The following is a 14,560-nucleotide window of genomic DNA, read 5'->3' on the forward strand; positions in this document are numbered from 1 at the left end:
ATGACACAGTGGGGGTCCAGGGAGCTGCAGGAGGATTCACATCTGTGTGTGTGTGGACTGCACCTGAGGTTCAACCAGGACGAACCCCCCTGTGGCCCCAGACCTCCAGGGGCCACACACGCCCCCTGTGGATCATTTCCTTTAACAATTGATTCAAATCAACTTGGTAGGAACACACATTATTCCCAACTTCACTTATTCTAATCTATCAATCAATAAAAAGTGGATACCAGATGATTTTCACTCAATTAATTGATGAATCTAATAATTTGATCTGCAGCATCAATAACATTAGATTTGTGTGTAACTTGTTGTGCGTCCTGTGTTGTTGAGATCATTCACCTGATTGGATGGAAACCTCCTCAGTTTGCTGCTTTTCTATAAATGTAATTGTATCATATTACAATGACAATAAAGACTTTCTATGCTATTCTATTGTAATTAGACTTTCCACCTTTATTATCCACACAACATAAAACTATGACATGTTGATTATCAGTCAGAATTGTTTAAATATTACAGGTTGTTGTGAGCAGAACCATAAACCAACGTCTGAACGTCAAAAAACATGTGAAGCATATAAATTAAATGTTGTCACAGTTTCTCACACACTCACTTGAGACTCTTCATTTGTAAAAAATAATTAAAATAATTCTGGGAAGCTTGTGATCGTCTCAGATCTTTTGTTTCTTCGTTATTTTAATTCACTTATCAATCAATAAGGGAGCAGTGACAGTGATGTACAGCAGCGCCCTCTGCTGGACTTTAAGCTGAATTACTTTAAAATCAACTGTATAAAGTGGAGCAGTTTTCAAATTGTCAAATCAAAGTTTATTCATACAGCACGTTTAAAGATTAAGTTAGTAGAATATTTCAACATTCCCCACGTTCATGTGTGTTGGAAACTACTGTGAATTCATCCCCAGGGGAAATGACACCAAATAATTTGACCTCCATCACAAATAAAGTTTATATATATATATATATGGTGACTTCACACAACCGCATTAAATCATATGTAATAAACTTGTTTAAAATCCACATTTCCCAGTTTCAGGATCTTCTTCCGTCCCTCATCGGGGACATGACATCGTGACTCATCAGACACAACATGTGACAAACTGACATTTATTAATCTTCAGGTAATAATTGACAACAAACACAGGACAATAAAATGTCCGAAGTCTGATTTCCACATAACTCCGATGTGAGTGATTACATTTCATTGAGCTGACGCTTTTATCCAAAGCGACTCACAATAAGTTCATCAATCATGAGGAACAAACCACAACAACAAGAATCAAGAAAGTAAAATTTCTTCAAAAAAAGCAAAACTACAAAGAGCTTTAAGTAACTGACATTTAAGTTCTGCTAGCTTGTTAGTTTTAAAATGTTATTGAAGGTAAAGTCAGATGAGCTTTGTTTTTAGTTTGCGGCAGAAGATGTGTAAACTCTCTGATGTCCGGATGTGGATGTGGAGCTGGTTCCAGCGTTCAGGAGCCAGGACAGGAATCAGTCGTGATGCTGATGAGTGTTTAGCAGTGAAGGAGCAACGAGCTGATTGGTCGGATGGACAGCGAGAGAGACAGATACTTTATAGATCCGATTTTCAGACACTTTCACATTGGCTTCACTTTAGAATCCAGAGTATTTGTTCATTTTGATCCACTTCATGTCATTCACACATGGCGGCCATTTTGCCTGGATGACATTGTCGCGGTGGGAAGTTCAGACGCGGTTCAACAGAATAAAGTCGGTGCCGGGATCCAGCTGTAAACTCAGGGAATCTGACGAATCATTTATTTCACTAATTAAAGAGACAACAGACAGTTTGAATCTATAGCGACATGCGACCGAGTTTCAAGGTTAAAGAACATATTTAGCATATTAGCTATGATGAGACCGTGAGGTACGATGGGAACATTTGTTTAACCCGGGAACGTTACCCTGCTAGCTTAATTTCATCTGCTAGCTTAACTGTGTCCAGGTGCATTTATACTTTAAAATTAAAACATCTTCACTAGGATCAAATTTTAATGTTAAAGAGGAAGTGGTTGACAATTTGAATCTCTACATCGGATTTTGGACAGACATATGCATTGTGTGATATCGGAAGTTAGCATATTACAATACATTTCATTTACCTGACACTTTTATCCAAAGCGACTTACAATAAGTGCATCAAAAGTTAATCGGCACTTTTGGCTAACATGTGGATAGCTGCATCACACAGAGCGTGTGCACATTGGTTGATACATGTGGTTGAGAGCCTGGAGGACCACGAGACTATGTGTAATGCACTTGCAGTGAACACTAGGGGGCACAATATCAGTAATAGTGATATTTCTCTTTCAGGTCTCTCATGTTCTGGACCTGTTGCCTCCATCTCAGCTTGGCTGTAGATTTCTCTGCTTCTATGAGCAAGTCTATGTTCTCTGCAATGGATCCCAAAATTGGCTTTTCCATATGTTTCGAAGAATTGTCTTGGTCAAGTTTTTGGTCGGCATTCCATTCAAATCAGTGAAAAATTTCATCAAGCTTTCTATCCCCATGTTCCAAAACATCTCATCGAAGTCTCCCTCGTCATCTTCCTCCCTCGCGCTCTCTGCTGCACACGATTTGTTTTGGGCAAACAACGCTGAGTTATTGAACTTGAAGTGAACCGGCAGTCCTTCTGTTGTTTTCGGACACGGGACATTCGCAGCGTTGATCGCCTCCAGAACTGATAAATGTTGGCCGTCTGCAAATGTCACCAGAATCTGGATGTTTTCTGCCACGTCTTTGCCGAAGATGGAGAGCACTGAGTCAAACATGTGTGTCTGTCTTGGTGTGAGTCGTGCTAAAGAAGCCTGAGCTACGAAACACACAGCATCGATTTCACTGACACCATCCTCCTCAGCAGAGAAGAGATTACGAAGCTGCTCTACGATCTTCTTGTCTCTTTCTATGTCTCCTATTTCTTCTGGAATATGCACAATAGTCAGAGAGAAGGGGATTTTAAACCCCTCCTGGTGGTTCAGTTTGTACACAGTGACTTGAGGCGTCTGGCTTTCAGCTTCTGATCTTGACTGATTCTTGACTATTAATTTAAATCTGAAATTGTCGTCCCACTTTACACCTACAATGTAGTTGATCATTCCATTTATCAAAGTGGACTTTTCTGATCCAGACGCTCCAAAAAGAACCATGGTGCGATTTCTCTTCATGCTTTTTTTGCCAAAGTTAAACATCTGGTAGCCTCGTGTATAAGTATTTTTTTCATCCAGTGACAGTTTGTAAACTGACAGGGGCTCAGAACTTATTTTTACGCTCGTACGAGTGAGGAATTCTGTGAGAGGTTTAACATTCTTTGTGCAGACGTTCACAGAGATGCTGTTCTTGCTTCTGCCAGCTCCACCACAGTCACATGTGACCCTGACAACATACTCTGTCTCTGACTGAAGCTCTGATATGATCACCTCTTCAGCTTTGGACATTGTTCGGTTCCACTGGAGATCTTCTGCTTTCCCCACTTTGTCTGCTTGGGCGTACTCCACGATGTAGCTCAGAACGTGGACATCTTGTCCAAGCTCAGCAGGTCTCTGCCAGCTAACGGTTATCTCACTTGAGTTTGGTTCAACTCGAGGTTCTCCAGGAGGGCTGCAGGGCAGAGTTCTAATGGTTCCACTGACCTCGTTGACTGGTCCAACACCTACTGAGGTGACAGCTCTGCATCTGAACACATACTCTGTGTTAGGACTCAGGTCGCTCGCTGTGACGTCTCCATCCTTTGACGCCGTCTTCTGTTGCCATCCATCCTCTCCATGGACACAGTACTCAACAGAGTAGGAGGTGATGTTCTCGGCTCCAAATCTGGGTGGAGAGATCTTCAGGGTCACACTGTTGTGGTTTATGTCACTTGCTTTCACACTTTCAGGCTTTGAAGGTGGTTCAAAGTTCTCATTTACGGAGAAGCCGTCTTTATAAAGGTAGATGCTGGAACCTTTTTGTATCTCATTTGTCAAACCCACCATGAGGAACTTTATGTTCATGTTCTCCTTGTTGGCCTCTGCAAAATCACTGAAGAGCTTTGCTTGTTTCCTCATTTTATGTGCGATGTCTTGTGAGGTGAACCACTGCTGTTGACCTTGAGTCTGGTCTGGTTTGGTTGGTTCTGATGGTGAATAGTTTGATGAAGCTGAGAGGAACGACTCAGCATCTCCCAGTGAGGTGAAAACAAAACACACAGCATGCTTTGTATTGAGAGTTTCCTTGTACAGATGATTTTGAGATGGAACAATCTTTGTGTTTTTCATTGTGTCGGTGAAAGATCTTAAGGTGTCGATTTCTCTCTCTTTACAGTCCATCCACTCAGTCAGGTTTCTGCTGTTGAACGGAGATGAATGTCTCTTCATCAGTATCTCTGCAAGCACAGCCTCCTCTTCGCCTCCTCCTCGTATAGATGGAAGTTTCACTGATAAATCTCGTTGGAATTCTAGTTTGAACACAGAGCACATTTCTTTAAAACTTTTAATTTTTTTGCCAATCTGAGGAAACTGCTGTGCTGTTGTTGTTCTCATGGCATCGTTGCACCTCATCTCCAGCTCACTGAAGTCCTCCAGGACTGTCTGTGCTTCCTGAACTAATCCTACACTTATCTGACGAACAAGTTGAGCAGCAGTAGAATCTAAGATTGTCAATGGCAACAGCCAGACTTTCACTGGAACTGCTTTTTCCCCATTGGGTCCCAGTAGTGTTGGCAGGCTTTGATAGACCTGTACAGCATCCTGAAAGGACACAGGATTCTTTTCAAGAGAAAAGTCTCCGTGGAATTTGCAAGAAAACTTCTCATCATTTGCCTTATCTTTGTCTTCCATGTTCAGGGAACCTTCTCCCTCTATAGAGATGCCTGGGATCTTCTTGATCATCACTTTCAAGTTGCCTTCAATGTCCTGAAGATCTTCTCCTTTTGACATCTCACGATCAAACACAAAGAAGGCTTGTGCTCCATAAAGAATACCTGTGACTACATGTGTTGCTATTCCTTTGTCAAAAACATACGGATGTTTCACGTTGCCTCTTCCGAGATGGTCCATGGACAGTTCCTGGAACTTAGTGGTAGTTTGATACTTCAGTGTTACTCTGGCCTGATTTCTGGATGTCTTGTGATCTTTCAGGTATTTGGCGGATCCCCCCACCTCAACCAGTCCACCCAAGAAACTTGCTTTCAGAGAAGCTTCAACCTTTAGAGCTGAAGATTTATCCTCAATTGATTCAGATGCAACTGTCTCAAAATCATTAGAGTTCTGGGGTCTTTCTCCAATATCTTTTTTCAGGTCATCGCGGTCCCACAATGTTATTCCTACAGAAAGAAGCAAAAATCAAGTCGAGTTTCCAGAATCATCCAGAATGTGTTTCACTCAATTTAAAGGGATATGCTCATCATCTCTGGTTTATTAATTATAATTACAAATTTGGAACCCAGGGGAAGGAGGACACTTTCTGACATCAATTTGTGAGAAACTCAGAAAGTCTAAGATTTAACATTTTCACAAATCTTCTCAAAAACACTTCTAGAATTTTGTTCTGGACTTTCTCTGGAGTTTTGTCTTTTCGCACATTAACAACTCAGCAGGAGATTCTCCGCTCACACTCGTTCACAACGAGAGCAAATCCTCCGGAGGATCAGGTCAGAGGTGAGGCCGCCGGCAGAGACACACGTGTGCTTTCTAACACGGAGAGATTTGTTTTGTTTTGTTTGTTAACTTTTTGCATCTGTCACTGGAACAGTTGCATGTGTGAACGCTGCTTTAGAGACTTCACGCAGATGCTGTGATATGAATCTGTCCACTGAGTTGTAGCAGATGCACAAAATCTCAAAAGAGTTTTTGTCATAGTTTCAGAGAAATGTTTAATTCTTATGAATTTATATCATTAATGTTGAATGATGTTCACTATTGTCTAGTTGGATCTTTATCTATAAAATCTGTGTCTTTCATCGGTACCTGGTTTATATAGCAAAAGACATAATAAATATTAACCTGTTCAACTGTTAAATATAATTTCTGAGGGTTTTGCACAAACCCGTGAGCTGAATTGCTTTCATGATTTGTTCCATGGCTCATTAATAAAATGGAGGACAAACTTTAATTTCTTGTGTATTCGTTGTGTATCGTATCTTTACATGCGAGTCCTCACCAGGCACTAGACGATCTCTGCGACAGTCGTACAGCATCCCCAGGGAGAAAGGCCGACCGAGCGCCGCCACCGCCATCAACCCGCCGGAGTCCATCGCTCAGCCTGAACCAGACAAAACAGGAAGTGAGGTCACTTCTCTGACGCGACCACGTTCAGGTTTGATATGTTTATATGTTTATAAAACCTCCAGCTAGTCCTCTCTGCTACAGACGGACACCTGCAGCCACAGATGGAGGTCCTTCATCAGAGCTCATTCTTATGCAGATGATAAACAATTCTATGTTCTCATCACTCACACAGAGTTTGGTTTCACTCACGACTCTTTGATGAGGGAAAGTCTCAGCTCATCATATTTAACAGGTGACACGAATGGAAAATGTCCCAGAACTAAAGGACGAATTACATCAAACCTACATTTTGAAAACCAAATGTTTTACTTATTCTTCTTTTAATGTATTTTAAATATATTTAACAGAAAAGTTTCCTGACTGCTCCTCGTGTTCAGAACAATGTTTCTGGCTCATGTTGTGTGGACTCATGAGCGAACTTTGGATTCAACTCAGTCTCTAAACTTCCTGTCGTCTCCGAGCAGCCGGTTGAAACCAGTTCACTGCTGAAGAGGAAGTGAGTTCACAAGTTACTCAAGTTACTCAAGTTACTCAAGTTGACTGTGATGATCAACACTGTGAGCTGGAACATTTACTGCTCTGAATAAAACCACAGAATAAAGTAAACTTTAAGACTTTATAACTAAACATATATACGTGTGTGCAAGTGTGAGTGTGTTTGTGCGTGTGTGTGTGTGTGTGTGTGTGTGTGTGCAAAGTAATTCAATTGTGCACTGACATTATCAAATGTTTGTTTGATTGTTGCCTGTTGTTTCTAAAATATGAGTAGATTAAACACAAACAAAAATCCAAATACACAGACACACAGACACACACACAAACACACACACACACACACACACACACACACACACACACACAGAACAACTGAACAGAAAATTTAGAAGATTGTTAAACAATAAACAATAAGAATTAACAATATGACACAATATTCAGCAGCATCACGTCGCCACAGACACACACTTATAATTATTATTATTATTATTATAATAATTCAGAGAGAAACAGCTCAGAGCTTAGAAACTTACCGCTGGTCAGGAAGTGATGGAGAGTGTGACTGCAGCCTGCTGCTTTATACACACACACACACAGACACACACACACACACACAAACACACACACACACACACACACACTCACACACACACACATGTCTGCAGCTTCACTTGGTTGGGGATGTTTTTTTATGAGCACAGAGGTGAAGTCTTCACTGGAAGTCACACCATTTCCCAGAAACCTGCAAATCTGGAAGTGAAATTAAATTTCACACGACCCTGATAAATACTGCAGAGTACAAAATTATAAATAACTGATGCAAAGGAAAATGTTAAAGAAAGTAAATCACTGCTTTAAAAGTCCATTCTGTGATTCATTCTTATAATCAGATTATATTTAAATTCACAGTCAGTATATCTACGTCTGATCAAAAGATAGAAACACCAAACAATTTGCTGAATCAATTTACAATAAATGAGACGTTTACCAGAATCACGAGAAGTGAAAGTGACATTATCTCACACACACGCACACACGCACACACACAGACACGCACGCATCTGCAAGGGCTGCTCACTTGTCTATTATACCTCTCATCTCATCTCATCTTCATCCGCTTATCCGGGGTCGGGTCGCGGGGGGAGCAGCTCAAGCAGGGGGCCCCAGACTTCCCTTTCCCGGGCCACATTGACCAGCTCTGACGGGGGGATCCTGAGGCGTTCCCAGGCCAGTGTTGAGATACAATCTCTCCACCTAGTCCTGGGTCTTCCCCGAGGTCTCCTCCCCACTGGACGTGCCTGAAACACCTCCCAAGGGAGGCGCCCAGTGGGCATCCTTACCAGATGCCCGAACCACCTCAGCTGACTCCTTTCTAAGTAAAGGAGCAGCGGCTCTAATCCGAGTCCCTCACGGATGACTGAGCTTCTCACCCTATCTCTAAGGGAGACGCCAGCCACCCTTCTGAGAAAACTCATCTCGGCCGCTTGTACCCGCGATCTCGTCCTTTCGGTCATCACCCAGCCCTCATGACCATAGGTGAGGATAGGAACGAAGATCGTATCGTAAGAAGGTATTGCCATACCTGTGCGTCCTAATATGTGTTGGGCTGTGTGAGGAGGCCGACAGCCGGGGGAAGCACAGACAACACAAGGTTTAATATTGTGTAAACCTCATGTTGTATTAATTTTCCCTTTAATATGCTCCCCTTGCTGGTCATGAAACTGTATTACAGTAACTACACCCATCTCCATGTTTGTTAGCTGAGCTCTTCCTCTCTGTGGAGTTTCACAGTGTGTTTAAATGATAAAATAGAACAATTTCTATTCGGTCAGAAGTTCAATTTTAAGAAATCTCAGAGACACATGTGAGGATCCGTCTCCAGGACGGACACTAGTCCAACAGATGTCACGTGTAACAGACAGAGGACATCAGAGAGATCAGAGTATTTACAGCTTCGATTATGTTGTAAATAATGGCTAGGATTGATACCATAAGATGGTGTGCCTTTAGGCATTCGATAAATTTAGTTATCAAAATAAAATATAAAACATTAATAATTAAAATATTAATATTTAATCATAACTTTATTTTGTTAAAGTTCTCTCAGGGCACCACCCTTCAAAGAAGGGAAAAGATAGCCAATTTATGAAGATCAGACTCATTTAGATCTAGTTCAATTAGAAATCTCAATATTTACTATTACAGATTATATAATGAACAGTGAAGGTTTATAGAGTTCTTGACAGTGTAGAGGTTGGCAAAATTCACTTATGCACAATTAATGAAACATTTGTGTAAAAAAAAAGATTTATTATGAATATAATAAAGAATAAAAACACAAATTACTAAACAAAACGTACTAGCCAAACAAAGATATGTATGTGAGTGTGTGTGTGTTTGTGTGTGTGTGTGTGTGTGAATCAGAGTGTTCTCAAAATGGTGGCTGGCCACAGTTTACATCTTGACAAGCATGCTTTCAAAATGGTGGTTTGGCCCACTAAGGCTAACAGCCCCCCCCCTTTTTTCTGGAGTGGGGGAGTAGGTAAGTAGGTAGAGATATGCGCTGTCTGTGTAAAAGCTAATCCTCAACTCTTCAAGAGCGTATCTAACATTTAACTTTCAAATAACTTGTAACCACAATAACACAACACATATCAAACTTATAAACACCACACAGAATCAAATAAACAGTCTTGCTTAGCTCAGTATAATTATTAAGCCCAGTATGTTACCAGTCCTTAGAAAGGGAGGAAGTTGCTGTGCTGTTGCAGTCCTGTGACGTCTCAGGTTTGGTCGGAAGGTTGAAACTTTTGTAAGATGGCTCAAAAATCAAATAAAAAACAGAGAAAGAAAAGAAAAAACATTGCACATTAACTGCACTTAGAGATGGGCTTTAAAAGGACACCTTAATGTGATTTAGTTAATCACTCATCCTTGAAGTTTATATTATGAATCAAATTAGTAACTTGTGAAGTCTTAAACTGGTGTCTACTATTATCCCTCCTGTGTTGGGTAAAAAATAAAATAAGATATTAAATGATTTCTCCTTTCCTCTAATAGATAAGATATATTTTGGAAATATCTGAAAGAACAAATTTGTGCCAAAAAGTGAATGAAGCAATATTGAAAACAAACAAACAACCAAGAAACAAACAAGCCTCTTTGTGATCTTAACGCCAGTTGTAAGCTGTAAGGCTTCTGGCCCTCCCCCTTTTCATCCTCTGCTGTGCACGTCTTAATCTTTCTTTGGCAAGTCCTAAACACATTTACCCCTCCCCTCCATACATACAACATACATCCGATGGCAGGCATATATCACTTCTTAGTCTAATTCCTATTTTTCTTATTCTGTCTCTCTCATTCGTTTGACCTTGCCTCTTCTTATCTCATTCTCTCTCATTTTCAACAGGAACATACACTCCTACTCTCACACCCACACACGCACACATTCACACATTATCCCCAAATTCCCATTCACTCTCTAATTTATACAATCAATAGTAATATTATAATTTTTATCAAAGTAATTTCCTCTTTCAAATCCTTATTCGTAACAGCCTTCCGTTATTTGTGCCCAATTGAAACAATGGTGTGTTTGGTTAGTAAAGCTCCTGTTGCATTATTCAAATCAGTTCTTATTTCAGCCAATGGGCGGGAAGGTGAAGGTGCTGGGGTACAATGTGTCAGGTGGTGCCAAGGTGCGCCTGATTTACCTTTGACCTGGGCCGAGTGTGAAGTAACCTCCTTCACTTCGTACGGTCCAGTCCACCTGGGTTCTGGCCACTTTCTCTTGTGAACCTTGACTCTTACCCAGTCACCAACTTTTACCTTCGGTCCTGCAGCTTCCTCCGGATCAGTCGCCAGAGCCCTGGAGACCTGATTGGAGAGAGCTACAGTAAGAGCAGTTAAATCCTTCATATAACTTGACATTTCAATCTCAAGAACATCCACGGGTGGCACGTGACCTCCATCCCTGGGCGGACCTGGCATAACTCTGCCACTCCACAACTCATGTGGCAACAGGTGTGTCTTACCGCCTGGGGATGACATCATTGTCATCAACACCAATGGCAGGGCTTCAACCCTGTCATCTTAGTGTCTGCACAAACCTTCGCAATCTTAGTTTTCAGTGCCTGAATGGCTCTTTCAACAAGACCTTGTGACTGTGGGTGATACACTGAGCCAAACTTGTGGTGAATGCCCAAGGCTGCCTCTACCTCTCTTAGGTGTGTGTTATTGAAGTGTGTGCCATTGTCTGAGCGAATTAAACGTGGAACCCCATAGCGGGGGATCAAGTCCTTTTGCAGACACTTGATCACTGACTTTGCATCCTCACGTCTGGTGGGGATGGCCTCAATACTTTCCCTGTTCAGTCAGTTCACGAAATTGTGTGTGTGTTGCTCCGTCAGTGGGAGGAGATGTGTGTGCACTGTGTTATCAGTCAGAGGGAATGTGTTTTTCCGCACAACATATCTCACTTTTTATACGTAGCAAACATATATGCTGTAATAAAACCAAACAAAGCCAAGATAAGTGTATACCCTGCAAATATTAGGCGAGAGTGGGTCTTAATGTCCTCTCTAGCCTCTTTTAATGTATATGGAACAATTTCCTTGTCTTTTCTTTTTTTCTTCAGCTACTCTCACACCAACCCTTGGATTGATTTTACAGTGTAAGCTGCCGGTACTCTTTATTAAAATATAAACACACAATTTGCACAATACACAGCAGTGTCAGACCGTTTAATTACTTTGTTAAATTTATCATATGCAACTTGTACTCACCCTCAGTACTACTGATCAAAAATGTGGGTTTTCTCTATCACGACAATATGCAGATTTCAATTAAATAGGCTCTGCTCACCTTTTAATAGTACAGCGCTGTTTGATCAGGTTCCCAAGGAGTCACTTTAGGACGGTTCTTTGCTGTCCGAGAGACGGCCTCCTCTCCGACTGGTTGCTTTCCACTCCGCTCTTTCAATTGTCTAAAACCATCCTCTGCTACCAATTTGTTGCGGGTGGAAAGCAAATGCAGGAGTCGTCATTCTCAAGTTAAAATTAAGCAGGTTTATTCAGAGGTCACAGGTCAGGAAACTGCGATGTCCAGCAAATGATCATGCATGGTCCTACAATCCTACGCAGTAAGCTGCACAGGAAAATGGCGCTTACACAAAGTGCATACATAGCTTATATATTGATATACTGGGCGTGACAGAGGTTTTTCATATTTCATGGGACAGTGTCTCATCCTCCTGGAAAATGGTGTGATGTGCCTACTGTACTTGCTTTGTGGGGGAGAAGGCTTTGGCCAAGGTCTATTCTTTGGCTAAGGTCACTATCTGCCTCACCTCCCCCTGCTGTTGGATTCCTTCAGCACGTAGCTGCTGCAATGTGTGTATTACAAAGTGTTGACTATGCTCCAGAGTGTAGTTAATGCAATGAAAGGACATGGTATGTGTATCTGACCACACGTTAAAGTCTGTGTATGTCAATACACTCATTGAAGTTCAGCTTGCTGATGAATTCAGGATAGCCATTGTTGAATCTGAAATTTAAGGATTAGATTTAAGTTTATAAATCAAAAAGCATAACACTTACTGAAATGCAGGGCAGTAACAGTTAGGGTTATATAAATTCACAGGGCTGGAAGCACACTGTGGCTCTTTCTCAGGTTCTATTATCCAACTTGGGCTGATATGCTAGGCAGTAGCAACCAGGTACAAGCTCTGTTACATAAGGTTGGTGGCACAATATGTCTTAATTCAAAAGCATTTAACAGTTACAGGTATTTCCGCAGCTTAACCAGTTAACATTGAATATATGATATTCAAATGTTAAAAGAAATTCTTAAAATTTCAACAAAAAACATTCAACTAGAATTATGAGCAACGATAGCAATATTTTAACGTAACACCATGGGGACTTAAAATGTTAGTTCTTAATAATTAATTATGAATAAACATTTAATTTATGAGTCAATTAAATTTTGAGCACAATGCACTTGTTTGTAAATATGATGGAATGTCTGCTCCGGTGGCAGACTAGTGGAATTTAATTCAAACCTTTACCTTGACTGCAAATCCAAATTCAGTTATTTCTGGTGTTGGCCAAAAATGAAAAACCCTTTAATTTTGCATAGTCATGAATTTTTGCCAAGTGCACTCTGCCTCACGCGGGGCACCATTTATATGTTGCGCAATAATGATTAGGAGTGAAACCATAAGATGGTGTGCCTTTAGGCATTCAATAATAATTAAAAATAAAATATAAAACATTAATATTTAAAATAAGAAATTAATAACTATAGTTTGTTAAAGTTCTCTCGGGACACCACCCTTCACAGAAGGAAAAAGATAGCCAATTTATTGATTAAGATCAGTCTCATTTAGATCTAGTTCACTTAGAAATCTCAATATTTACTATTACAGATTATATAATGAACAGTGAAGGTTTATAGAGTTCTTGACAGTGTAGAGGTTGGCAAAGTTCACTTATGCAACATTAATGAAAGAACATTTGTGTAAGAAAAACATTTATGATGAATATAATAAAGTATAAAAACACTAATTACTAAACAAAACGTACTAGCTAAACAAAGATATGTATGTGTCTGTGTGTGTGTGTGTGTGAATCAGAGTGTTCTCAAAATGGTTGCTGGCCACAGTTCACATCTTGATAAGCATGCTTTCAACTATTCAACTTCTGTTAACCTTAACTAAGGTTAACAGACCCCCCCCCCTTTCTTCTGGAGTGGAGGAGTAGGTAAGAAGGTAGAGATATGCGGTGTCTGTGTAAATGCTAATCAGAGACTGAAAGGGTCAGAGAGATCCTGTGAAGAGCGTATCTAACATTTAACTTTCAAATAACTTGTAACCACAATAACACAACACATATCAAACTTATAAACACCACACAGAATCAAATAAACAGTCCTGCTTAGCTCAGTATAATTATTAAGCCCAGTATGTTACCAGTCCTTAGAAAGGGAGGAAGTTGCTGTGCTGCTGCAGTCCTGTGACGTCTCCGGTTTGGTCGGAAGGTTGAAGCTCCCACGGTTCTGTTGAGCTGTGATCCTCTTGCTTGTTGAATCTTAGTTCTTACCTGCAGGACACCGAGTCGCTGCTAGGAGTTTGTAGAGCTTGATTTGAGAGGAGGTTTCCTTGAGAAGATGAATGGAAGGAGCTGCACCTCTGCGTTCCTCTCGTTGGTTGCGAAGAGAAAGGTTGAACTGGAGAAATCAGGTTTCTCCTCTCGCCGATTCAGGAAGGAAGGCCGGCAGCCTCGCTCCATGGAGGGGTCGGTGGAAAAGAGAAAGAAGTGGGGCAGATCCTGGTCTGATGAGGGCCGGTGACCTCACAGGTCATGGGCCAGAGTGACCAATAGGAGGTGAGCATTGTGGCTTTTCACACTTATGCCGGAATTTGCTGACACAAAAGGAACATGTTGCACCCTGGGAGACTGAGTTTGGGAGGCTTGGTCCAGAATATGCGGCCATGTGGTTTCAGATTTTTGACCACACATGTAGGCCGAAAGGGGAGCCTTTAGTTTCATTAAAACGTGTTTCCCAACAATTAGAATAAACACTTTGTAGCAGAACTGAAGGTCAATGAACTGATGGATTATTGTCAGTGATGGTCGAGTATCTGAGTAGAAATATTATATATCAAGCAGACACAACGGTGATTGGATAATTATTAACCTGACGCACATGTTAATTTCCTTGTTACCAGCTGGTTACACAAGAAATTCATGTTGTCATAG

General features: G+C 40.9%; 1 protein-coding gene across 1 annotated transcript; it reads right to left on the reverse strand.

Moving 5' to 3' along the window:
• Window positions 1-1,381: 1,381 nt before the first annotated feature.
• Window positions 1,382-7,370, reverse strand: LOC133018339 (verrucotoxin subunit beta-like). Its single transcript, XM_061084685.1, has 3 exons — window positions 7,334-7,370; window positions 6,178-6,279; window positions 1,382-5,341 (listed from the first exon to the last, which is right to left on the reverse strand). The coding sequence occupies exons 2-3, from the start codon at window positions 6,269-6,271 to the stop codon at window positions 2,427-2,429; spliced, it is 3,009 nt and encodes a 1,002-aa protein (XP_060940668.1). The 5' UTR covers window positions 6,272-6,279; window positions 7,334-7,370; the 3' UTR covers window positions 1,382-2,426.
• Between the last annotated feature and the right edge of the window lie 7,190 nt (window positions 7,371-14,560).

The sequence above is a fragment of the Limanda limanda genome, chromosome 13 (genome assembly GCF_963576545.1).
Source record: "Limanda limanda chromosome 13, fLimLim1.1, whole genome shotgun sequence".
Classification (NCBI taxonomy): Eukaryota; Metazoa; Chordata; class Actinopteri; order Pleuronectiformes; family Pleuronectidae; genus Limanda; species Limanda limanda.

What these genes read in the sequence shown, in the direction of transcription:
- LOC133018339 (XM_061084685.1), bottom strand. Translation starts at nt 6,271, where the DNA reads ATGGACTCCGGCGGGTTGATGGCGGTGGCGGCGCTCGGTCGGCCTTTC. An exon ending in CAGAGATCGTCTAGTGCCTG is followed by an intron (nt 5,342 to 6,177) that starts GTGAGGACTCGC and finishes TTCTTTCTGTAG; the next exon opens with GAATAACATTGTGGGACCGC.